Here is a 27,863-nt window from a genome sequence, read left to right on the forward strand (position 1 = left end):
TATTATTAAAAGATGACTCTTTATTCAGCCATAATTAAGCCTCATAGCAAATTGTACCATAAAATGTATTCCAGAAACATGGTATTAAGAATGCTAATTAAGACTGAGATCAATTTTTAGACAGCTATTTTTTATTTCTTCAAGGAACTAAGAGCTGCATACGTAGTTCTCTGCTGACTTCCTCTTTATCCCATCAATAATCCTGTGCTGGTTGAGAGAGAGAATGACTGGCCCATGGTTACCCAGACGAATTTGTGGCAGGACAGAGAATTGAATCTAAATCTCTCTGGCGATTTCCCCACGGGCAAATAATCATGTGATACTCACATCATAAATCACATTTTTAATCAGAACTCCCCACTGCTCAAGTGCCAAACATGGCTTCATCAAGGTTCCCCCCCTCACCACAGTTTTTTTCAGAACCTGCATTGAAGTGCACCTTTTAGCCAATCAAGTGCCAAAGCCGGTTCGGTGGGTATAAATAGGGGACAGACGCGTCTTATTGTTCCCGCCCTTGGAGACTTCCAGCCAATCAGAGCACAGTGGGCTGTGTGCCAAGCGCAAGCAGCCTTTTTTTGCTGTGCACTGGGTATGGCTATGTAGCAACAAGATAACATTGCTATGAGACAACGATTTGTAAAAATTGTTCATATGTGCCTACATAGCAACGTAAAAACAAAAATAAGAATATGAATTTTCAATCGGGGCGGAGTAATGTTCCCACTCCGACCCAATAGCCAATCAAATTCCACCAACATAGCTACATAGTGACGTAGTTACATAGATGTACATGAAAAAAACAAAAACAAAAAAGATACCACCCCAACACAACGCGACAGCCAATCAGGACGAGGAAGAACACACCCATCGAGCAGATCGTGTGTTCATGTGGAGTGTAACGTTGCTTGAATCCTTGATAGACATCAAGGTCTTAAGTGGAGTGGGGAGGGAGAATGCGTAATGAAAAGCTACTGTTTCTTTTGAAACTTGGATGTATCCGCCTTTAATTTCTCAGTGGGGATTTGCCCTTTATCAACTTTTCAGATACCTTTTTTGGTCTGGTTAGGTTTTGATTTTTTGTCAAGTCATAGATGGAATCCTGCATAATACTGAGATCGTCTCAACATAAAATGTTTTTTATAAAAATAACAGAAGATACATATATCCTGTGAGACCATGAAAGGGAAAAGATACCCAATTAATGAATTTTAAATGCATAACCATTTTTTTTAAAGGAATGCTGATATTTTTCATTAAGGCCAATATGGATTTTTTTAAGAACAGCATTTTTCCTTCTTGGATTCTTTTTCTGTACAAAACTGACTTATACGGAATCCACCTACTGGTCTATATCCAACCTGTCTACCTTTGTGGAGCTGTTCTCCAGAACTTCAAGCCGAGGCATCTATGATTAAATCACAGTATATGCTCTAACAAACAATACCAGTGACATTGTCCACCCATTTTTTCTAATACTCCGTCATTTTCAGTCACTTCAGAAACTGATGTTTTTAGACACGGACAGTTCTTTTTCTTGAATGCTAATACCCCAATGCACAACCATCAGCTCGGGGATCAGATCCAGCCCACAATACATTGCTAGAAGACAGATTTCTCCCATGTCTCCACCAATCGCCTCTGGTGATGATTTGACCTCGTCCAAACATGTTCCTGCTGTGCCCAGTTACAGGCATCGTGATAGCATGACCTTTGGCCCTCAGTTCTTCTGCAACATTCTGTGGGACACCCTCTTCCAGGAATACATGCCATGCACCTGCTATATAAAGAACAGTGTAAATAGGCATCATCTTCTGACTCGGAGAATATCTATTTATGTAATTTATTTTAAACATTTATTTCTCCCATTCTCCCTTACAGGGCTCCAAGCGGCTTATGATATAAATAAAAAAAATATATTTTAAAAATACAATAGAAGCTACAATGCTAAATTCCATAAAAGTCACACTTTTAAAACTCAAGTGAGTACTAATAATACAAGCTAAATCGATCAAATGCAGTCCTGAATAAAATTGTCCAAATAAAAATACTATCTTTAACTGCCTCCTGAATATACACAATGTCAGAGCCAAGCACACCTCCCCAGGGAAGTTATTTCATAGTTGTGGGGCTGTCATGGAAAATGCCCTCTGTTGTGAGCCCGCCAAACAAGTGTCTTTAATTGGTAGGACTGTCAGGATGGATGTCATGTGATCTTAATTTCCAGGCAGGAAAGAACAAGTATTTGTTTCTTGTAACTACTAAGCTAAGGAAAATACATAAATAAAAATTTAATTTCTTCAAATTAATCTCGAATCCTGTGCTACCAATTTATGAAGGTTTCTTCCTCCGAACCAGATAGCCCTTTGAAATTGCTTTAGAGCTTGGACACAGAAGAAACTAAAGTTAGGAGAAATTAAAAACAGGGTTGGAATTGAATTCCTAGTGGCAATGATATATACCTTGGAAAGAAAGGAAGAAATAAACATTATTTTGGACATGTCATACTTATTCACAAAGCAAGAAGGGAGTGGTCATCACAGTCATCAAGAGCATTACTGATGAGGAAGGACAGAAAGCAAACTGAATCCATCTTTTAAACAAATTTCAGTATAATGTCCCTTATCCAAATCTGCTCTAATCAACCTTTCCACTTATCAAAAACTCCGCAGCATCCACAGAACTAAAGGTAACTAGCATTCCTGTTTAAACAGATGCTTAGTTACACATTTTAGATATCTCCCAGCACATTCAGATGAACGAAATTGTACTGTATGAACATTAGCTTACAGGTTTACCTTTACTGTTGTAGTCTACAAAAACACGAGCAGCATCCAAGGCCTGCTGTGGATTCATCCCAAACTCCAACATGTTCAGTAGTACCTAAAAGAACACAAATAGGAAAATGGAGGCTAGGCTGATTTTGTTTGATCTCAGAAGCAGGGTCAACCCTGGTGAATCTAAGCAGCGTCAACCCTGGTGAATATTTGGATGGGAAACCTCCAAGGAATACCAGGGTCGTGACGCAGAGGCAAGCAATGGCAAACCACCTCTGAACATTTCTTGCCTTGAAAACCCCACCACATAGCTTGAACAGCTGAAAATGAGTAATATTTTAGCTTCATTATGTTCAAGCAAATAAAGTGGTAGAGGAGTCTACATCACTATACTGAACCCATATGACAAAACAGGTTATGTCCAAAAAAAATTCATGAACTTCCCAGTTCTACAAATTAATTCAAAATGCATACAAGGATGTGACTTAGGTTTTGTTTACAGTCGGATCACAGGGTATGAAAGATTCTACTTCTTACGAACCCTTCTTCTAAAAACCATCAGAACCTCACTTGCACGTGTCCTTGCGGCTGCATGAATCCACCCATTACTCCAAAAGAGCACAGAAGGTCCCCTGAGTCTGCAGCTGTTGCCAGAGCAGGTATAATTGTGTGATACGGCCGCTTGTTCGGTGCCAGGCAATTTGGGTGTTCAGGATTTAGTGAAAAACCGAACCCTCTGTTCTGAAAACAAATAAATAAACACAAATAAAAGAGACTCTCAAAATGCAATCCAAAGGGGCTGCATTAAAGAAACCCTTTATTGAACTTAAAGGAAAAATGGGGACTTTGAGGAAGAGGAGAGAGAAGAAGGAAGAGGAGTAGTAGTTTGGATTTATACCCCACCTTTCTTTCCTTTAAGGCAGGGGTCCCCAAACTACGGCCCGGGGGCCAAATCAGGCCCCCGGAAGACATTTATCCGGCCCGCTGGGCAGAAGCGGATCTCCCCCTTCTCTATCTCCTTTCCCCCAGGTTTACAAACAGCATTAAGCGCGGGCGACTCACTGCTCATTCCAAGCGGCCGGAGGGGACCGTACCAATGTGGCAAAGGGGGGAGAGAGAAAGGCGGTGGAGCTTCAAGGCCAGATTGGAAGGGGACCGCAGGGGTGGGGGGCTCGGCCAGGGGCGGGTCGAGGGCGGATGGATGCCCCCCCCCACGGGCGGCACTTGGTCCGGCCCCCGGCTGGGCTCTGGCCATGCGTGAACTGGCCCCCTGTTTAAAAAGTTTGGGGACCCCTGCTTTAAGGAGACTCAAGGCAGCTTACAAACTCCTTTCCCCTTCTCTCCCCACAACAGACACCTTATGAGGTGGGTGGGGCTGAGAGACATCTGAGAGAACTGTGACTAGCCCAACTGTCACCCAGTAGGCTTCATGGGGAAGAGTGGAGAAACAAATTCAGTTCACAGATAAGAGTCTGCTGCTCACATGGAGGAGTGGGAAACCAAATCTGGTTCTCCAGTTTAGACTCCACTGTTCTTAACCACTATACCATGCTGGTTCTCACCACTAACTGTCATGAGGGCACTTCTGTAGCTTTGATTCTCCAAATACGAGGTGGATCAGTGTTGGATTTTATTCCAGCTCCCTCCACCACATGTATTTCTAAAATACAGTTTCAATTTCATCTACTTGAAAGGTTGGGGAAGAGATTTTCATTTTTGAGGAGGTCACTACTACCTGAAGCTAGCCAAGCTTACTAATATGGACCCTTCTGAAATAAATAGTGGATGGGTAGTCTTTGTTTCAAGGCAGATCCTATTCATGTGACCAAACGTGGACCGGATGATACAACTTGTCCCCCACACTCTGTAGTTGTTTCAGCCTTTGAAAACATTAGGAGGGTAAGACATTAGGGGTCCCTCTTCACTGTGGACCCAATCCAGAGTGTCCCCCTTGCAACAGCAGTTTTTTAATTACCCCCATTAGGCTCTAAAATGGTGGCAATGCCCCCAGGTCAGACCTAGGGATGCTGCCATATGTAGTTGTGCCAAATCGCTGCTTTCCCACGGGGATTTTTTTTCCTCTCATAGGTGCTGGGAATGCCAGCTGGGCCCAGTTCAACTTGCTCTTGCATCCTTTCTCTTTGAATGAGGTCAAAAATACCCCCCCCCCCTTTGATTCCACTCTAAGGAGAAACTGCGGAGCAACTAGGGGAAGAATGTTCCTCTGGATGCTCCACCCACACTCAACATGGGAATGAAGCAGAGCTCCAACTTCAGTACGGAATTCACAATTCCTCATGCCCCTTTTTGGCCCTTTAAATGGCTTATTATTTTTTCTAGTTGAGTCACAGGCTATGATTGGAAATCACTCAATGGAGTGACTCCACTCCTTGTGCAATCCTTGTGTAAATATTCCACTCCTTGTAATATTTTAAGCATGTGTTTGAGAGGGGTGAAATTCCCATTTTGCATGTGGGGATAGGCTGCAGGGAGCAGCTCCTCCTTTTGTCAGTCTGTGAAGGCACAGCCCCATCCAGGTCAATACTATACAAAACTGGAGAAGGCGGCAGACTAAATCAAGGGATACAACCAGGAGGCCCAAACAGCTAGGAGACAGCACCTGGCCTGCCATCTTGTAGCCAACTCCTACTTTCTCCCAATACAGACTTCCCTACACCCAACTGTGTGCAGGCAGTATTGGTTCCTGTATTTGCTACTTAGAATATTTTGCAATGCGATTTAAGTGAACAGTATTTCTAAAACAACAATGTTAAAGGATGCTGAATTAGTAACATGTGCTAACCCATCCACCACATACACAAAGGTCAAAACATATGTTCTTACTTGCAATGTAAACCCACAGCCATCAGGTACTAATCCTGTGCCAAATCCCATGTAATTGCTGTTAATGAAAGAGCAGGCATTCCCTTGACCATCCACCACTGCGAAATAAACCGTGTCGCTTCCGACTGAGAAAGGATTCCCATGATTAAGGCTGTTTGCTGCTCTGGAAGAAACAAAACAAAACAAAGTTGTCAAAGGTGAATGCATTTTATCCTGATCCCCACTAAAAAGGAATTCAAATGGGTAAACTAACCAAAGTTGCACACATAAGTGGGAATGACACTGGAAAAGATCCAACATCTGCAATCCTTTTATGAGCAGGTAAGGAACAACTCAAGCAAGTGGCTTTTACTGTAAACCTATGAAATAAACCCAAACAGAACACTGGCCCCTTCCACACACACAAAATAATGCATTTTCAAACCACTTTCACAACTATTTGCAAGTGGATTTTGCTATTCCGCACAGCTTCAAAGAGCACTGAAAGCAGTTTGAAAGTGCATTATTCTGTATGTGCAGAATGAGCCACTGTCTACCAATTTAAGAAAACAATTTTTACATCAAGTATACAACAGAAGGCTTACACATTTAGGTACTTTAAAGCAGAGCATGTGTACACACACACAGGGGCATAATCTACTATAGGCCCTATTTCTTTCAGTTCAGATTCAAACATTGTCATCTTCAAGCATATGACTGAGAGGAAAATGTTTCAGTATCCCTTAAGCCTAACAGCCAATTTGTTAGAGCAACTGACTAAAATCCCTTTATTGTGTTGTGCATGTGAAGGACTCATCTAGTTTTACGACAAAAATGCTACACTGGAGCAGACATTTATGAGCTGGATATTAGATTAAGGATGTATGGAACACCCTTAGACTTAGTCATCCCACTGGTCCATTTATCCCAACATTGTCTGCTCTGTACTAACTCTGCAAGGTCCCAGGCACAGCAGAACGTCTTTCTCGACCTGCCCATTCATTATTAATTAAAATAGGTATTCCCAAAGAGAGGTGGTAGAAGCATCAAGAATGGTGGTGAAGAATTTTGGAGCAGAAGGGGATGGCAGACAATTTGGGGTCAGTAGGGGAACAGACAGGGATTCCTGGGTCCTCTGGCAGATGAAAGGTTCATGAAGTCTGCCTGTGCTCCCCTCCCACCCCCTAATCACTCAGTGGCCGCGTTTCCATGCCAGCCATGGTTCACACCAGACTCTCAGTCTGCACCACTGCTCTGCAGAGTGTGGCCTGGCCTGCCTTCCTCCATTGGTCCCTGACTCTGGATGACCACCTGGGGCTTAAGGCCGCCTCTATGTTTATGCCAATGATTAAAAAAATAAGCAAATGAATAAGGATACCTCACCTCTGTAAATCAATTAACTGAGAACGGTTTCTGGCATACGATTTTGAAAGGAGCTCTGTTGTTGGAATGGAAACTTTTTCTGGATCCGCACAAAACCAGAGAACATCGGAAAAACTTCTTTTCAAAGCTTCAATGAGAATGTGCAAGTAATTAGCAGTATTATGGCCCATTTCTACAAACAGAAAAAGAAGAATCACATCAAATTCAAGTGGCAAGATTTATTACTTCTGAATATATTTCATCCACAAAAGTACAGCTGGACAAGATCATTTCTCAAAGAACATAAACTTTATAATGCAGATTCCTTCTAACACACAAATCTGCACCCTCCACTGGACTGAAATATAGCAACCTGTTTGTATATACTGTAACATGGTGGTTTGCGACTAAAGCAACTTCCCCATCAATTGTTATCAGGATAACACTAGTCCAGAAACCTGAATCTTGTAAATATAGTTTGACATGTAAATAGAAGAGAGGAGGCTTGGTAAGAGAGCCCTCACTTTTAATTTAACTCCATACAGTGCTGTTGTAGGAAACACAAGCAGCTCACACTTCCGGCTGTCCCCACATTACTGTCCCAAGATTTATTGTGTTCATAGAAACATAGAGTTGGAAAAGACCACAAGGGCCGCCAAGTCCAATACCCTGCCATGCAGGAACACACAATCAATTTCCCACTCCTACACATGAAGTGTGCTGGGTGACCTTTGTTGTTTAAGAAATTGTCAGCTAACCAGTGATGTTTTTGAACCAGTGCAATGACTTCTAGACTTTCCTCTCCTAAAAGTGATACATTTGACACCTTACTTCTCCGCCTGGGTCTATTTTTTTACAATAAGCAGCAGACACTCATAATGTTCAGGTAAAACATACCTTCCATACTGAAATTTTCTAAAATGTTCAGAGCTAACAATGCTGCTATTCCTTGTCCATTGGGAGGGATTTCCCAAACATTCACATCCTGCAAAAGAAAATTCTGGCATTTCATGTTGAACACCCCCAATGATACAATGAAGAAGAAGAAGATAATTTTTCCCAGTACATTAGCAATTCTCTATTTGAGTTTCTCTATATTTTAATCTGGAGAACTGAGTTTGATTCCCCACTCCTACACATGAAGCATGCTTTCTCACAATACTAGAGAATTAGGACTAATAAAAGGAAACACTTCTTCACACAACGTGTGATTGGTGTTTGAAATATGCTGCCACAGGAGGTGGTGATGGCCACTAACCTGGATAGCTTTAAAAAGGGCTTGGACAGATTTACGGAGGAGAAGTCGATCTATGGCTACCAATCTTGATCCTCCTTGATCTCAGATTGCAAATGCCTTAGCAGACCAGGTGCTCAGGAGCAGCAGCAGCAGCAGGCCATTGCTTTCACATCCTGTATGTGAGCTCCCAAAGGCACCTGGTGGGCCACTGAGAGTAGCAGAGTGCTGGACTAATGGACTCTGGTCTGATCCAGCAGGTTAGTTCTTATGTTCTTTTGCTGGGTGATCTTTGTCTAGTCACAGTTCTCTCTCAGCCTCACCTACCTAACAAGGTACCTGCTGTGGGGAAAGACAGGGGATGGGATTGTAAACCACTTTGAGACTTGTTAAGGTAGAAAAAAATGTATAAAAAACCCTACTCTTCTTCTTTTATCCCTAGATCAAAACCAATTTAGCTAATTCTTTTACTTTAACATGCAAGTAACAATCCTTAAACATAGATTGATTTGGCTTAAGATGTGTTGTAATAACTACACCTGAATGCAATTATTTCCTGTGCCTGAAGACCTTCATACAAATGCCAACTCATTTAGATCTAGTTGCTAAATCTAAAAAAACCTTAACTCCAAAACTTTCTCTGTGCAAAGCAGGAAAATCCTTTATCTGCCAGTGGGAAGATATATTTCAGAAATATATTCCTAAAATGGAAGTAACAGCTACTTCCTTTAGTCCTCTTTAATAGCCAGCAATTTCTAAATAACAGCCAGCAATTTCTAAATAACTCAGGTATGTTCAACTCAGCCCCATATGCTTTTGCTTATTTGTTTAAATCCATTGCTCACTGCCAGGTATGTGTGTGCTGCCACTGCCAGTGTTACTAACATGTTTTATTAAAAGGTTTGTGTCTAGAAAGAGACTATTCTTGGCAGAATTGAAAGGTATGACTGCAATCTGGCACACCTTGGCTAATAATTGGGTGTTAAAAGTCTCCTTTGTTTAAGTGAGAATTCCAGTGTCACAATTCCAAAGACTAAACTGGGTGATCAATGTGCTCATTGTTTTCAGAATTGATCTGGGCTTATTTGGCGCCAATAATTAGAGATAAACTGGCCAAATTCAAACAAGAAACCAAATGTGGAAAAAAAAGCCATAACTTTGCTACAATGTGAAGAACTTTGGACACATGAAATGGGCTATATAATTTAAGAGCAATGAGTCTTCAAGAAATGCCATAGTGATTTCAATATCCCCATGAATAAGATTCACATATGTTGATATAATGTACTTGCTGAATTGTGGAAAAAGAAGAACATTTCGCTTGATCGATCTGCCAGGCTGTTCTGGAATTAAATTGACCTAGCCTGACTGCAAACGTTTTGTATATAAATTAAGAACCCCCAAGCATCTCTTAAATACAGCTCTCATTCCTTCAAGAGCGAACTAGCGAGTAGTTATACCCAAGTCTAGTTTATTGTGACTGCATGTGTTGCACACAGAGGGCAAGCTTGGGAAGAAGGTACATGGTGTGGCAGGCAATTTTATTGCTGTGCAGAAGACAGAAAATTGGGGAAAAACAAAACAGATGCTAGGGAACAATGTGAGGAGGGAATCCCAAGGATAACCTGGCAAGCAAACCCCCTTTTCTTTCCAGTCTTGGCTCTGTGACTGGAAAGTCTTGCTTTGAAGTTACAGAAGAAACACACTGAATAACAGAACACCCTCTTTTGTGGAAAATTATGTGGGTGGGGTGAAGAGAGCACAAAAAGTTGAACAAGGATTCAGATATATTCTCTTCATTCTTCCTTTTCCCCTTGAGTCCCAGTTTAAAAGTATGTCTGGAAATTTGCCAGTTCTGCATGTACTGATTTAGGGTGTACTTGAGCATCTTGCTGAGAGTTTCCAGTTTGTAACGCTAACAGACAACTACTTCAAGCAACCGAGCAACCATGGCTCAGTGGTGGTAAACAGCAGGTTTCAGCCTCTTGACTTTCTGCAAATTGAGTTGAGGTAACTTTGTAATTTTGCTATTAACCCCAATCTGTGGCTACCAATCTTGATCCTCATTGGTTTGAGATAGACTGCAAATGCCTTAGCAGACCAGGTGCTCGGGAGCAGCAGCAGCAGCAGCAGCAGGCCATTGCTTTCACATTCTGCATGTGAGCTCCCAAAGGCATCTGGTGGGCCACTGCAAGTAGCAGAGTGCTGGACTAGATGGACTCTGGTCTGATCCAGCAGGCTCTTTCTTATGTTCTTAATAGGTTTTTGTGCTGCATATGTTTTTCTGTAGCAGAAACAATACATTTTAACATTTTTTTCAACAACATTCCTTCTTATGTATTTTTCAAGAATGACAAAATAACATTTTAATATTCATGTTAATCTGAAGTCGTTAACCAAAATGACTTTTTTCATCTTTGACTTTGTTGGGACAGCTGACGAACATAGTAAACATTTACGGTGGAGAATGGTGAAATAGATTGTTACCCAATATAACAGTTGAACATCATTGGAATCCTTGATATACCTTGTAATTTGTGACAATTGGTTTGACTCTTTCAGTGACATGGTTTTTCAGATCATCTGAATTCATTACTCCACCGTTGCTCTGCAGAATCTCAGTGATCGCTCTGGCCACCCGGCCTTCATAGAAACCTTGTTTGCCAGATTTAGCCAGCTCCTGGAAACAGAAAAGTAATAAACAAGCAAGGGAAAGTTTAAAAAACATATATAATGGTATGAAATCTTTCCACATTACTCATTTCCTACTTCAGAACTAATCCAGACAGCAGGAATACTGAACAGAGATCTATGTCTACTACCAACTCTCTAGTCAAATGGCATCAACAGTGGGGATCATCTCAGTAATTATTGTGGTTTGCAGTTGTCCACTATTCTGAATGAGTACTCTGAAGAACTGAAGACATTTCTGAATGGAAGCACTTTGTGTTTTTAAGCATTGATACCACAGGGTCCACTCATGTCAGTCAAAATGGTTTCATCAAGCAGTGAGACATTATTTAAACAACCAAGTAGAAAGCCTCTATTTAGATCACAAAATTAAAATCAAGTATTTTACTGGTACATCAATTAATTCCTGAAAAATGTAAATGCAGACTTATTTACATGACTGTTGATTTACAACAGTCATTTAGACTTCTCTGGGCATTGGAGTACTGCACTGTACCTTTAAATTCAAGCACAATCTAGAAATTTTGGTAGATCTGACTTTAGTGTGCTGCTTCTTCCACTCATTCACCTATTAAATTTATTTTTTTAAAAGCATATCCCAAACTCCTGAGCCAACATAGGCTCTGTCTCAACGCAACTTACAAAATGCAACACACCATATGTGATTTCTAAAGTGCTGTATGCAACTTGTGCAAAAAGTTTGGTTTTTTAAACAAGTTTATTTTGGATTGATAATGAACAATACATTATTAAAAATACTTACCAAATAAGTTAATACCACCACCTTCAAATCATTATCCCTTCCCCGAAAGGCCAAATTCAACAAACCTCCCATGAAAATAACCCATCGCATTTTAAGAAATCATGGAATGGAACCAAAGCTGCTGTTCAAAGGAGAAGAAGGGAACTTAGGCCCATGCAAGGATTTCTGCTGATTATCTCATGTCCAGAGTGGCCCCTTGCTCACGCTCTTCCTTTATGTTCTTTACCCTTTAAATGTAGGGACCACAGCAGGGAAGGATAGTGGTGGGTTGTATTCTGTGAATGTATAAGAACAGCAGTTTCTCGCCAACCCAGTTTCTGCTTGTGCTTACAATAGCTGGCATGCATGCGTTGTGTGATATTGTTCAATTGCTGCGCTACAGCAACAGTTCATGTATGGTTTTTTCTGTGTGGACCATCGGGAATAATTCCTGTAACACAACAATAGAACAATATGCAGTGTTGTGTGGGTACAACCATGAAGAGGATTTTTCAGAAGGGATGAGAAGAGTACAATTTCTGGTTTTCATACTAGTAATTATGTGATTTTTCCAAATTTCTAAGAAATTGCGATTTAGATTTTTAAAAACTGGCAAGAGAAAATGTCCAACCGTGGCATTTCTTTCAAATGTTTCATCCTCTGCAGTGTTTTAGGTGAGAGAAACCTGGATGGTTTACATATTGCATAAATGACAAGTCTGTCTTAACTGACTAATACCATCTTGTTAATATTTAACAATTTGGTGCCAGGTGGTAACCTGGCACCATAAAGGTCAGTAAATGAACTGATGACATGAGGAGAACGATGACATATATCCTTCCTTTTATTTACTGCCTTGTTGGTACCAGGCACCAACAGTTTACCTTCTTTTTTATTTTATTTTAAAGACGATCTTCCTTGGAACTAGGCCAGCAGTCACAGGCCATTTCCTTTTGTGTACACAAGCACCTAGTTCTGTTCTCTGAATTCTTTTTTACATTGTCGGTGTACACCAATTTTAAAACTCAGCCTTTGCTTTTTAAATATATCAGTGTCACAGATCTCTAGAGATCATGTGTGTGTGCGTGTCATCAAGTCATTTCTGATTAACTGTGACCCTGAGAAATAATGACCTTTAAAACATCCTCTGCTTAACAGCTTTGCTCAGGTCTTGCAACCTGAGAGTCAAGGCTTCTTTGATTTCATTTTTTCATTTCAATTCAATTTTAATTTATACCCCGCCCTATCCCCGAAGGGCTCAGGGCGGCTAACGACATAATAAAACAAGACACATTATAATAGAATAAACAGTAATAGCAATAATAAATACATTAAGAACTAGATCTAAATACTCAAATGGCGACTTAAACGACAAGAACAGCAGCACTAGAACAATATATCAATGCATTAATACAAAATCCCTATCATAGCAATACATAAATAAACCAATATATTAACAATGATACAATAAAAATTACAAGCAATATTTCATGCCAGCTTTCTGAGTTGTGTAGCATTCACAGTTGAATGTGAACAGCTGTTCTTGAAGCCCCAAAATATTGATCTATTTTATACGTACTTAGGACAAACTTAGAACACTATGGCCGGGATCCAAGGAATTGCACAAATAGTTCTGTGTGACAAAGAGGTAAATGAACTTTGTGAAACTCCAACCCACCACACCACGTCACAAAGTCCTTTTGAAATAAAAAGGAAGATATCTGTGATATGCAATGGGGAACACCTAAAGGTATAGACATCAGTAGTGTATGTTTTCATTAAATACACCAAGCAACATGCATCATTTGTCCTTGACTGATGGACTCTACCCCCTACAAGTCTCTATAACTGCATGAAATATTTGCACTGAGAAGGTTCAAAGATCAGCAACTTTCAGCAACAATCTGACCAGTTTAAACATCTCAGCAAGATCTGTCCACTGTCTTTTAAGATTGTCCACTGTCTTTTAAGATTGCCTTCTCTGAGACATCAAAATACCTAAACTAATACCAACCGGAAGGGGTGGGGTCATGTCACATTTGCCAACGCAATCATGTAAGGACATGGCAGCATATTAGCCAATTGAATCAAGAGGAGGATGTCACGTATAGTGGTCAAAAAGGAAATGGCAAACATGTGGAGACCACACGTTCAACATCATTGGTAGCCTGTGGGCTGTGAGCATGTCACTCATATAAAATAATGTTTGATTTAACATACAGTAAATGTGATCTGTCGTCCTGAGTCTAGAAGCAGGTTCTACAACTACAAGAATGAACTAACAAGGGGGGGGCACCACAAACTGGTTTTAAAACACAAGTGGATGAAACAACATAATACAAGCTGGACAATGGAAAGGGCAGAAGGTAGGTAACAAACTACTGAAAAGCATTCTCTCAATCTAGTCAGTCTTTCCTGTTCTATCTATTTATATTTGTGGCATTAGAACTGCTATTCAGCATTACATTAGTTTCATAACAAGGTTAAGAGGCAGCACTTTTGAGTCAGGACATTAAGGATTATGATTAGTGCAAACATTACTCACATTTGTTAATGCAAAGCTTAGCCAGGAACAAACTTAACTGAACTGTAATTAAATTTTATGTACATTATTTCCATATCTCTAGAGGTTAAATGATTTCTTCCTCGATAAATACAAGCCTCCACCATTCTCTCAGACTGCAAACCTCACTTCCTACAAAGAGACCCAGATGGGGTCTAATTTCACATCCAATACTGTCCCTACTGATCTGTTGTTCCACAAATCAGCAAAATACTAGTTCGTAATTGACCTAATTGTCCCGTATATGCTCAGCTTAAACCATTATGGGATCTAATAACACTGGAAATACCATCTTGGGCTCAACAACATGCTCATCCTCCAACATGATACATACTATCATGTGTCAACAATGCCCTTCCACTCACTACTCTGAAGAATGAGGAGAAGTTTCCCCAAGTCAGGGATCCTTCTTGGTTGCCAGTTTCCAGCTCTGCCCCAAAGCTGAGAACCCAAGTCCTACAACAAGCCCTGTAGTGTAGGCTTTAGTCAATTGTGGTAATGTGGTTTCTGAGAGTTCCTGAATACAGCAAGTAATCAAACAGAGCAGGCACAACGTCAAGTGAAAAACTCTGACGCACACAGCAGCAGCAAGGCAGTCTTATACAGATGTCACCCTTGTCAGTTCTTCCTGAGCTCTGACCAGCTTTGCACAACGGTTCTGGGCCCCAATTCCAGCAGCTCCTCTGGCCACTCTCAGTTCCTAATCCAAGGTTCTGCAGAGTGCAACCATTCAACCACCTTTCAGGTTTCTAACAGAAAAGCCCAATTGGGGTTCCGATTCCAAGCCAATCAAGATAGCTCCATCCAGGCAAGATGACTGATGATCTTGATGGGTCCCCCACCTCGCCCTTCGCTCCGACTAAGCAAACTTCAAAGTGTCACACAGCCGAATGGTCACAACCCCCTCCCTCCCCCTGCAGAATGAGCCGACAACAACTTGCAGGTGGTCTCTAGCTCGAAAAAGATCCAGATGGCCTCGACAAGGCCATCTGGCTTTTTCAGTCTTAGCCCCTGCCTGGTGGAATGCTCTTTCTAATGAGACCAGGGCCCTGCGGGACCTGATGTGGTTCTGCAGGGACTGCAAGATGGGGCTGTTCCACCAGGCCTATCACTGAGGCATCTACAGGGATGGCATTTGAGTGGCCTCCCTCCTTTCCAGAGATAAGAACATAAGAACATAAGAACTAGCCTGCTGGATCAGACCAGAGTCCATCTAGTCCAGCATTCTGCTACTCGCAGTGGCCCACCAGGTGCCTTTGGGAGCTCACATGCAGGATGTGAAAGCAATGGCCTTCTGCTGCTGCTGCTGCTCCTGAGCACCTGGTCTGCTAAGGCATTTGCAATCTGAGATCAAGGAGGATCAAGATTGGTAGCCATAGATTGACTTCTCCTCCATAAATCTGTCCAAAGCCCACTTTTAAAGCTATCATCAGGTTGAGAGTGGCCCATCACCACCCTCCCTGTGGCAGCATTATTCCAAGAGCACCAATTACATCGTTGCGTAGAAGAAGTGTTTCCTTTTATTAGATCCTAATTCTTTCCCCCCAGCATTTTCAATGAATGCCCCTGGTTCTAGTATTTGTATTAGAGAAAGAGAGAAAGGAATTTCTCTCTGTCAACATTTTCTACCCCATGCATAATTTTATAGACTTCAATCATATCCCCCCTCAGACGCCTCCTCCTCTCCAAACTAAAGGAGTCCCAAACGCTTTGCAGCCTCTCCTCATAAGGAAGGGTGCCCCAATCCTTCAATCATCCCTCGTTGCCCTTCTCTGCACCTTTTTTTCTATATCTCTTCGATATCCTTTCCTGCAGAGGATGTGGCTGACCAAGGAGACTGAACCACAGTACTCCAAGTCTGCGATTCAGGCACCACTGCTTTATATAAGGGGGGCATGACAATCCTTGCAGTTTTATTATCAACTCCTTTCACCCTGGAAATTTATCCCCAGCACTTAGAGTTTGCCTTTTTTCACAGCTGCCATGCATTGAGTTGACATTCCCATGTGGAGACTATCAACTAAGACACCCAAATCCCTTCTCCTGGTCTTGTGACTGATGGCAATCCGACTCCTGTAAGCGTGTATGTAGAAGTTTGGATTTTTTGCCCCTATGTGCATCACTTTTACATTTAGCTACATTGAACTGCATTTTGCCATTTCTTAGCCCACTCACCCTGAATTTATCAAAGGTCCGGCTTGGAGCTCTTCGTAAGCAATCCTTTGCTTGATTCCCTCACCACCCCTACACTTAATTTGGTATCATCTGCTGCAGAAGCTTGGCCACCACGCTACCCACCCCTACTTCCAGGTCATTTTATGGAATAAGTTAAAGAGCACTGGTCCCAAAAGCGGATCCTTGGGGGACACCACTCCCTACATCTCTCCATTGTGCCAGGAACTTGACCCATTTATACCCACCCCTTTGTTTCCTGTTCCTCAACCAGTTTTTTAATCCATAGGAGGGGACTTCCCCTCTTATTCCCTTTCATTTGCTGAGTTTTTTCTCCAACAGTAGTCTCTGGTGAGGAACTTTGTCAACAAGCCTTTTGGAAATCCAAGTGAAGACAATGTCCACTGGTTCCCCCCTTATCCCACATGTCTGTTTTACACCCCTCAAAGGAACTCTAGTAAGTTTGTAAGACACTTGGGACTTGCCTCTACAAAAGCCATGCTGACTCTTCCTCAGCAGGTTCTCTTGCTTTTCATTAAGCATGTTTAATAATTTTTATCCTTTTAATGATAGATTCTTACCTACTAATTTTACCAGGAACAGATGTCAAACCTGACTGGCCTGTAATTCTCGAGGTCCCCTCTAGACCCCTTTCTTAAAGATTGGTGTGACATTTAGGCCATCTCTACCAGTCTTCAGGGATGGGAGCCTGATTTCAGGGATAAAGTTGCATATTAATGTAGGAGAACATCCAGCAATTTCATGCTTGAGCTCTTTAAGAACTCTTGGATGAATGCAATCTTGGGCCAAGGGGATTTGGTAGCATTTAGTTTATCGTAATGGCTGCCAGAACTTCTTCCTTTGTCTACCACTAACTTTGCTAGTTCCTCAGATTCACCTCCTAAGAAGCTTGGTTCAGGTGCAGGAATTTTCCTGCACCTCCTCTTGGGTGAAGACAGATGCAAAGAATTCATTCAGCTTCTCTGCAATCTCCCTGTCATCTTTTAGCACACCTTTTGTTCCTTCATCATCTAATGGGCCTACCGCTTCCCTAGCTGGCTTCCTGCTTTTGATGTACTTGAAGAACTGTTTGTTGCTAGTCTTGATGTTCGCAGCCATGTGTTCCTCATAATCCTTTTTTGCCTCCCTTACAGCTAACTTGCTTCTCTTTTGCCACCATTTGTGTTCTCTCTGGTATTCTTCATCAGTTAAGTTGGACTTCCATTTTCTAAAAGACATCTTTTTTTTCCTAATAATTTCCTCAACCTCCCTTGTTAACCATGGTGGCTTTCTTTTGGACTTGCCTAAGACAGATCTTCTTACCTTAAAAGTGTTTGCCAAAAGTGGAGTGTGGAAAACCTGGCCATGCTCAGGGGCTTGGCCATCAATCAGCAGGTCTTTCCCATGTGGGTTTCCAGCTGCTTGAAGAACATGAGCATCACGCTTCCAATGATAGGAGGTAATTTCCGACACTGGAAAGCCCTTTTCGGCCAGTTCTATAGCTGGCTGCAGTATCTGCCCCATGGAAAACTGAATAAATAAATAATCAGGAAAAACTGTGAGATTATTTGCAGTGCAGCTGCAGGTAAGCAAAACTCCTGTGCCCCACTGGATTTGCAATCGAAAGTTACTCCATCAACTGTGCGTAAGGTTTAATTCATGCAAATTTAATTCAACTCCCCACCTGTCCAGAAGGTTCAGCTTCATAAACATTTTCACTATGCCAATATTAAAAAAGCACTGGTGTATCTTGGGGGAGTGAGGGGAGTCATTTGACTCAGGACCCATTTGTCAGGGTCACGTGGGGGCAAATTTAGCCACTTGTCCCTTCCCTTCCCTCCTGCAGGCCAGGAAGTCCTGAGCACCTTAGTCCTACACTGCCTGCCTGCCACCCTCTTTGCCCACCTGCCTGAGCTGTACAGCCTTTTGGGCAGCTGCCGCCACCACTAGCCGGCCTCCATCTCCCCCAAAGTCAGAGGCACCTCAGTGGGGACCAGGTGTGCTGCCTGCAGATGAGGCAGCAAGTTGGGCTGCTCCTGCAGAGCTCAAGGCAGGTAGTGGGGAGGCAACATGGCCCGTGTGTGGGTGGCCTGGCTCATTTGCTGCCTGCCAGTAGGTGGCCCCTCTGCCCACCAGCACTTTTCCCCCCAGCCTCCAATTCTCCCCACACTCCAGACCAGGCCACGGAGCTGCTCTTTGCTTGCCACTGCTGGGTGAGTCCCCCGTTTCTCTCATTCTACCCCCCACCTCGGTTCTTCTGGGTGCTGATGTTGGGGGCCTAGGGGATGGGCCAAGCAGAGGAGGGCAGCAAAGTTAGTTTAAAAGTTAGTTAAAAGAACAGACTGTTCTTTTAAACTTTTACTCGGGGCTCACATTTTTGCTCCCAAACAGCTCAACAGCATCACACCAGCCAGCTGCTGCACCAGGAACCGTGACGTTATATGCATGTAGGCGAGGTGGAGGATTTGCTTCATCAAAACCATGTTCTTTTAGTAATGCAAGAGTAAGAGATTGTGGAGACCGCCCACTGCAATGAAAACCAAACATACATATATAAAAGGACAACGAGTGAACCATAAAAACTATTAAATAAACTCTGTCACTCCATATGGAAATGCAAAGCAGTACAGTGAACAGGAATAAAGAAACCTTATCACACAGAAACTTACAGAAACTGCTTAAGGAGGAGGACTATTTGAGTGGATTGTCTTACACAGTTCAATCCATCCTGAGTCATAGTTAATGAGCCAAGCGATAAATAAAATAAACAGATAAGAGACAAGAGAAAAAAGTAAATAGGGGAAAAAAGAGAGCCAGTGGGGCATAAGTGGTTAAGAGCTGTGAACTCTAATCTGGAGAACCAGGTTTGATTCCCCACTCTTCCACATGAAGACTGATGGGTGACCTTGGGTCAGTCACAGTTCTCTCAAAACTCTCTCATCCCATGCGGACACAGGCAATAGCAAATCTCCAAGTGTCTCTTGCCTTGAATTCCTTACAGAGTTGCCACAGGCATGACTTGACAGCCCTTTCCACCACCACCAAATAGATATAAATAACTAGCAGCAAAGCCCATTGCAGGGGGAGATGTAATGGACCCAAGCAAAGGGTGGGTGAGGAAGCATTTCCCCCTGCAATGGGCTTTACTGGGGAGGTGGCGCCACTCCTGGCATGATGCTTCCCATCTACATGGTTCTGAGTCCTGAGTCTGTGGCTTGGGGGTGGGAGAGGTGGGAAAGGTATGGCTTGGGGTAGATAGGAAGGCAAGCATTGGGGGAGGGCGGAAAGGAGTGGTTTGCGGTAGGAAGTGGGAAGATGAAGCTTGGGGTGGGAGAAGGTAGAATGTGGCAGTTTGGGGAGAGGGATGGAAGGTGTGGCTTGTGGTGGGGGTGGGCTTGCAAGGTGGGCTTGGGAGTACGGAATGGGGATGCTTGGGGTGAGGAAAGGTGGGAAGGTTTGGTGGGTCGGCAGGCACCCTGTTCCGCCAGCCAGGATGGTCTGCTGGGGGTGGGGAGGAAGGACTTTGATGGGCCAGCAGAGCAGCAGGTGCCAAGGCCAGGATGTGCTGCTGAGGTGGGGAGGGGGAGGCCTGGGGTAAGTGAAGGTTGGAAGGTGAGTATTGGGGTAGAGGGTTGGAAGGTGTGGTTTGGTGGGGGTGTCAAGGCACCCCTGCTCTGCTGGCCAGGATAGGCTTCTGTGGGTTGGCTTTGGTGGGTCTGTGCTTGGGGCAGGAGAAGGATTGCCTGAAGGAATGACGAGGCCCAGGAGGAGGGCCACCTGGAGCCATTTCTCCGCTGGGCCCTTTTGCAGATGATCATGCACCCTCTGCCAATGGGTGCACGAGAAAGTCTCTTGTGTGCCCATTGGCTCTGACCAGCTTCGCACAACATTAGCCTATTATGTTGGGTAAGATGATCTGTTGCCATGACCAGCTGGTTCCCTCTGAATCCTAAGCTTCCATTTTTTAGAAAAGTCTTGAATGAAAATGGCTAGAGAACTGGGGCAGGGGGTTTGAGAAAACTGGGAATTCAGAGGACTTGTAAACCGTGTCACTAGATCATTATGACACAGTAGGAATAAGTATGTGAATTTTCATTTCATTTCTAGCATTCAAAAAGCCCTTTAATGATAAATGGCAGGGGGAAAGAACAACAGATGAAAGAAAACGTATATAAACCTGGGAATGGAAGCTCCATTCTCAGTGCCTTTGCATTGAAGAGGTTATGACAGGAAAATGGAGAACCTTCAGCAAGGGTCTTGACATTCAAATCTGCTTGTGAGAAACCGGGCAGCAGCAGCTTTCCCCCCTCATTCACACTTGCTATACAGCGTGCCTGCAGCCCTGTTTGATCCGCAAGGTGTAGAAAGAGTGTGCACAAATGTGTGGGCAGAAAATGGGTAGAGTAAGAAATATTAACTTCATTTCTGAAATCAGCCATGGACTTTTAAAGGGTGGAAACTGTGGTCTGTAACCTTTCAGTACCAAAGAATATCACATTTTTTTTCATTTGAAAAGGAACAGAATTGAGATAAAACGTTTGCTCCTGAACAGGCCAATTCCAAGGCACAAGGCATCAAATCCGAATGCTGTAGGTATAACTTACTGTCTTGCCGCAATGGGAACATTGCAGTAAGCAGCTTTGTTTTCACATCACAGACAAGAAAGGCACCACAAACATTTAGGGTCAATGTAGTATAGTCTTCCACTTCTTTTGCCTGGTTGCCTTTAAGATCTACATGCAGAGATTTTTCCTGCTGTACAAAAGCAGTGATAGAAGGAGGGAAACGACACCTACTGAACATTTCCCTAGCCGTTTGGTTGCTCAAAGCACAGGAGCCTTGTCAGATAAACGTGGCAACCTTGTTCTGTTGCACTGAACAGACCACCATGGCTACCTAAATGACTAAATATCTTCTCTAGGCACCACTCCATTTAGCTTCACTGTCAGCTGCCATGTTGCTATTTAGAACAAATCGCCACTCTGTCGCTTGAAGCCATGCCTTGTGTTTTTCCAGTAAATTCCCCAGGGATTTTTGATTAATCTGCCTTATTCTGCTCTTTTTAATAGCTTCAGTGTGCTTTTACAACAAACTTTTGCAATGAATAATGGAAAATAGTTTCCTAAGGAAGAGGTGCTTTCATTATATTTTCATCAGGGTGCTTAGCACACTGCTCCCCTGGAAACAACTCAAAAACATCATGTTTAAAGTCATTTCCTGTTTCTTTGTAAAAGGGGCAAAAGGAAAACTAGGCTTATGACTTTCAGCGGGTTCTGTTTTTGGCTCCCTGAAACAGCAACAGAAACTTGAAAGCACTTAGAACTGATGCTATCCTTTAACAGCACCTTCCTCTTAACATGCAATATTGACTTGTTGCAGAGGGAGCGCGATTCCTCCTCAATGATGTAAAATTGAATAAAATACAAAATGCAGGGAAATCAGAAGGAAAAGGAAATGACCTCCTGGTTAAAATAAAGGTCTTCAAAATGAATCAAAAGTTGTAGCCTTCCATCAGGATGTTCACTCAAATGATTGTCAAGATCAGCTTTAAAATAAATTATCCTAAGGCACAGGCACAAAAACTGAACAAATATCATTTGACTGTAGCTGAACATGCTTATGTTAAGTGCAAACGCTTGAACAGCACAACTAAATCCACCCTGCTGCATACAAGAAATTCTACTGAAGAATCCAATCCAAATAACCTGTTTTTCCTCCCACAAAAACGTATCTGCTGATTTTCATGTAATAATGTTAGTGGCAATCATCTGATCTTGTCCAACCCCCCTGACATAACAACTCTCCATCTACTTTGCCAGCATGGTGTAGTGCAGGGATTCTCAACATAATGCATGAGTAAACTATGGCCACGACAGCCTTGCTGATACCCACCAAGTATTTTTAGAAAGTGGGCAGGGGCAGAGGGAGCTTTTGCTCAGAGATTGTGCCTGAAATGCTGAAGAGTTACTACTACAGTTATGCTTTACCTCATTCTGACATTCTGTGGTTGACTCCTATGGCAGCCATTTTGTTGTTGGTGCCCACAACCCCGTGTCAGAATTCAAAATGGGCCCACAGGCTGAAAAGAGCTGGGGTGGTGGTGTTAAAGGGTTGAACCAGAAGCTAAAAGATCTGGGTTCAAGTCCCTAGTCTGTTACCTTGGCCCAGTCACTCGGTCTCAACCTACTATATATCATTGTTGCAAGGATAAAATGGAGAAGAGAGCAATGTTGTAAGCTGTTTTGAGTCATCATTGGGAAGAAAAACAGAGTATAAAAATCTTGAATATATAAACAAGCCATTGTATTTTGAGTCTACTGCAGCTTTATTACACTAAGAAAACACCTCTCTACCACTGTACATGTGGTATCCCTCTGTAAAGCTTACCTTCCATTGAGCCCATGCACCTCTTTGGTGTTAGCATCATAATAGAGGCAGAAGCAGTCTCCACCAAGACCTGTACTGCATGGTTCAGTAACGTTTAGAGCAGCTGCTACAGCTACAGCAGCATCAGCAGCATTTCCTCCATTCTTTAAAATATCTGCAGCAGGGAAGATCATTAACATTGTAATAATACTCTTAGAGAGAAGAATCTAAAACCATAACGACTTGTCATACAGAATAAGAAATGCCAGTTTAGTCAGCCTTGGCATCACAAAGTCCTTCAAGTTAAACATTAGGAGAATCTGATTTTTCAAAGTTTAATTAAGTGGTCAGAAAGTGGCTTTTCAATTAATCCAGATGCTGGAAGAGAGGAAGTGCAAACTGTACATTTTGCGTGTGCCACATATATTGTCTTGAAATGATCTTGCACAGGAGGGACAAGCAACACCTGGAGAAGAATATCAACTGTTGTATCTCCCTCATCTGCAAATCCATTTTTAATCAACCAGCTGGAACAGAAAATTCAGTTAACTTCCTTTCTCTTGTTCTTCTAAGCAGCTGAAAAGTGCTTAAATAAACAATCATGTAACAATACCAATCTGTAGCCCAAAAAATGAGCATGAGATTGCTTGGATGTTATAGCACATGTTTATTCCTTGTTTCAAAATTCTGTATTCTCATCTATACCTAGGCATAGCCTGGTGCCATTCACAAAGGGTTCAAGATTGAGAACAACCTTCTTTTGTATATATGAGCAAACTGTGGTGAACTGACTGTCATGGCTTTTCTGGGTTGTGTGATCATGGTGTGAGGCCAGAACTCAAGTCTGGCCTGCTCAGCTGTTTTGAGAAAGATAGGTTAGAAATAAAAGCTAAAGACATCTGACATCAGAAACAAACAGACAGTTTTTACTTAGCAGAATATAGATCAGAACATAAGATCTCTGACAGAAGGTAGCCCCTTCTGGGTGCTCTCAACAGAGAGACACACCCATCATAGGAAGGACCTTAGTCTTTATAGATACAGAATATACAGACGTCACACAATCATCATCATACCCACGTACATGATCCAGACCCCTTTCACGAGCTATAAGCATGACCCTTAAAATCCCATTGGATAGTTCTATCTCCTTGTCACATTTCTTCTGTTATTCAAACGCTGCATGCTGTTAGCTCGTGGCTCTCTCTGCCCATATGCAAACGGCTGCAATAAAACTAACTTCTGCCTCCAAGAAAAACCTAAGTTTTCTCCTTCAGAGAGATATTTCCTCAGGGCATGCAGGTCTGACATTCCTTTAGATCATAAAACTTCCCTTTTCCATTTTGAAATGATTTTACCTTTAAAACAAATATTGATTCTAACAATTATTCCCTTCGATTCCAATACAATAGAATTATAGTGAAATACAAATAAATGTGAATCTCTCATTATCATTTCTGTGTTCATTTAACAATATATAGAAAAACTTTTTCCTATTTAACTAATCACATTCTATAGCTAGTTCTAACAAAACAAAGTTATAAATGCATATGTCTTCTGTCACGTTGGCCTTTAGTGACAAGATCTTAAAGATGTTATCTTTGCTTGCCTGCATAATCACTGACGAGCTTCTAACATGCCTTTTTGACCTACTGCAAACAAGCAGTCTTGCTGGTCACTATACAGAGACCCCATTTTGATTCTTCATATCTTTGGTTCATACAGCTTCCATATTTCTTAATCAAATACTAATTTATAGGCATTCTGCCCCGTTCCCACAATGGTTTGGTAGTTTTAGTTCCCAACCTTTTGCCCGCATCTATAGCTGGCATCTTCAGAAACATGTCACAGCAAGATGTGTTTCTCTCCACTGGCACAGTGTGGTGAATTTACTTTGCTTAAAAAGTATGGCTTTTTTTTCTCCCATTCCTTCAATGCCAATGTTAAAAAGTAAGGTTCATTTCTCATAGGCAGAAGAGACCCCTCTACATATACACACAAAAAGATTTACACTTAAATTCGTTTCTAATATTTTTCCTGTTTCTCATTCCTATTTTTTATCCTTATTTCCATAATGGCACCAGTCACCTCTCTATGAGGTTGTCTTTCAGTCTTTGTTATACACTCAAACATTACACAAAAAATCACTTTTTTATTTGGCTAACCTGCTGTAATAATAGTGTGTATATTCACAGTCCTGTTCTGTGAATGAAAAAATGTGTTGGTACTCCAATATAAGGTTGGAACTGCTATAGTAACAAGATAGTGATAAATACATAGGACAAGACTCCCCCCCCCCAAAAAAAAAAAAAATCCCTACCTTCCACTCAAAGGAACAGTTTAAAGTATATTACCAAGGCCAATGTTTGTTGCAAGGGGCTGGCTGGATGCAACACACCCACTTGTGCAAACCACAGGAGATCTTCGAGAGCAGAACTTCAGCTGAGACATCGCTTGGGCAACAATATGAATTCCGTAAAGAAATACACATTAAAAGCAGAATTTTTGAATCCAAGTCACAAAATGCAAATGACATTCCACAAAATGTTACAATCCCTACCGAGCAATGGCATTGTTCATTTGCTTGGAACACGGGACAGTGCCACAGTGGAGATCAGTGCCCAGAAGAGTTATCAGTGGCGCATGAAAGAGTCAAGTATTACTCCTAAGCCACTGAGTATCCCTACTAGCATCACAAAAACCAGAAACAATGCAAAAAAAATAAAGTATCAGATGTGATATGTCATAAACAGAGCAAAAATTGAATTAAAAAGAAGAAAGGAATCCAGTAGCACCAAAGTAATACAGAGGAATAGACTATCACCTTATTCCATTTATAGACAGAAGTACCGTTCATTCTGTTATACTAGAACTTCATTATCTTTATAGAAATGCCATCCTGAATGGACAGCATGTGTATAACAGGTTGCAGTCAATCGGAGCCCATGGAAACAATCCAGGTTGCTTTCGTGCCTTTGCACGGAGATGCCTTTTTTTCCTGCAACACATGCATAGCTGCGCAGGCATACACAATTGAACCCCTGCAGTCATGCCGATTGTCCCACAATCTGATCAGCTGCACTTGAGTAGATGAGGATATGGAACACACAAACGAAAAGAAAGAAAAAGGGACCTCCCTGCAACAGCTGGGAAATAATATGCATGTTGCTGTAGATCTATATGGCAATCAGACTTGCTGCCACGAGGAGAAAATGTCTTTGAAGGATTGTGTACACTGTCAGGCACTCAGAGAATCTGCCCACAACTTGCTGGGTGACAGGAATAGAATGGTGGGTGCGCAGGTGCACAGTGGATGGTGTGGAACCCACTGGCGGGTGCGCAGTGGATGGTGTGGAACCCAAAGTGAACAGGTGGAAGGGAAGAGAATAAAGCGTCTCCTGCCTGTTATATTCACGCAGGAGTGTTTCCAACCTGAGATTCTGAAAAAGGATCGGTGGTTTACAAATTTTTGAAAATCTCAGATTGAAGGGAATAAAACAGGCCAAACTCATTTTGGGAACGGGACCTGTGCAAAGCCCTCCCCCCGATTTATATTACGTCCCACTCCCATTATATTTGACCTATGCAGAATCCGCCAGTGTTTAACAAATTACAATAAGTTATAATGTCCAAATGTTTTTAAAAAGTTGTTTTTGCTAGAATGCCAAACGGATTAAATTTTAGTTTGATACTTTGATTTGCAAAGCCAAAACAACTGGTCATTTGATCCCATTCAGTTGTTGCAATAAACTGGGGTACGCCACAAACCAGGAAGTCTTCTATTATGAACTATGACCAAGGGGAAGATGCAGGAACAGAACTTCCAATCCTCATTCTTTGACCAAACCAACCTATTTCATCCTCTGAACGCTCCTCCGTCTTATGAAATGATTCAATGAAGGATGGCACCCACATATCAACTGTCAAAACCCAAGAGCAGGCTAGACCTGTTTTGTCAGCAACTTCAGCCCACACAGGTCTGTCTACTTTATCTGCTGAGATATGTACAGAAGCTACTGCAGGGAAGGTGCTGCAGAAGCTTTGGTTGGAAGATTGGATCCACAGACCTCGAACTAGCAATTTCTGCTGCAGCCAAAGCATTTATTTTTTTAAATTCATTTGTATTTTGGGGAGGGGACATTTTTGCTGTAGAAACTATTAGCAAAGCTCCAGAAAGATTTTTTTTTTTTGCTCCGTCTCCACTTAACTGGCAGAACTTCTCCTGATCTCCTTGCAACAAAAAGGAAACAGGACTAGAGTGGCACCTTACAAAGAAAGCACAAAAATGTTCCAGCATGAAGTTTCGTGAACCAGACTAGGATAGGGAGATTTTCCAAATCCTTCCATACATAGACAAGACAACAAGTCCAGATAAAAACAGCTGCAGCTTTTCCAAAGCATTGCGATGTTGATGAAGCATCGCAGCTTGATTCCTAGACGTCGCCTAACGAAACGTGAGGACAAGGAAGTGAGGACACTACAGCTGCAAAACCTAAAGTAATGGTTCATCTTTGACGCCGGAAGAAATTTTGGGGAGAACAACTCTTCCTTACAACTCTTACAATAGAGTTTATTGCTTTTCTTGCAATATCAAACTTTACTATTCCTGCCCTCCTTTTCCGAGTTGCTGTCCCCGCAGTTACAAGGGGCAGGGAGAGCCAGAAGAGGGTTGCAGAAAATGTTTTTAGTTTCAAGGCCTTCGATGCAGCGTTAGCAGCAGAACCACAAGCAGCTCACTGCGCGTGCGCAAGGGAGGAAGGAAGCACAGACAGGTCATTCTAAGTTCAACCTAAACGTTGATTAAAAAATAGACCTCGGAGGCCGCGCAAGCGCAAAAGGGGGCGGCACGCTCTGGCCGAAAGGACCAGCTTGCCGAGCGTTCCGAGTTCCGTTCTGGGAACACGGAACGGTCGGCGCGAGTCTAGGCTGGCACGTAGTGCAAAGTACTCCGCTCCAGGCTATTGTTCTAGTTGCAACGCTTCTTAACACCCGTGTTAAAAAGGAATTTTTTAAATTTATTTATTTTTATTTAATCCTACCTTTTTGCACGATTAAGCCTCCTTGGCTGCAGTTTGCACCGAGCAGCGGCTGTCGTCCTTTAGGGAAACCCAAAGGAGGAGACCAAGGATCAGAGTT

At 42.3% G+C, this 27,863-nt stretch overlaps 1 protein-coding gene across 1 annotated transcript; it reads right to left on the reverse strand.

The window, feature by feature from the left end:
- On the reverse strand, positions 1–27,863 carry LOC125437484 (glutathione hydrolase-like YwrD proenzyme). Its single transcript, XM_048505051.1, has 12 exons — positions 27,767–27,863; positions 25,082–25,180; positions 22,749–22,902; positions 18,735–18,888; positions 17,685–17,891; positions 10,721–10,873; positions 7,857–7,944; positions 6,981–7,152; positions 5,619–5,781; positions 3,345–3,515; positions 2,796–2,880; positions 1–1,777 (listed from the first exon to the last, which is right to left on the reverse strand). Exons 2-12 carry the CDS (start codon positions 25,176–25,178, stop codon positions 1,542–1,544), a joined length of 1,680 nt encoding a protein of 559 aa, XP_048361008.1. The 5' UTR covers positions 25,179–25,180; positions 27,767–27,863; the 3' UTR covers positions 1–1,541.

This window comes from Sphaerodactylus townsendi, linkage group LG08, assembly GCF_021028975.2.
Source record: "Sphaerodactylus townsendi isolate TG3544 linkage group LG08, MPM_Stown_v2.3, whole genome shotgun sequence".
Taxonomy (NCBI): Eukaryota; Metazoa; Chordata; class Lepidosauria; order Squamata; family Sphaerodactylidae; genus Sphaerodactylus; species Sphaerodactylus townsendi.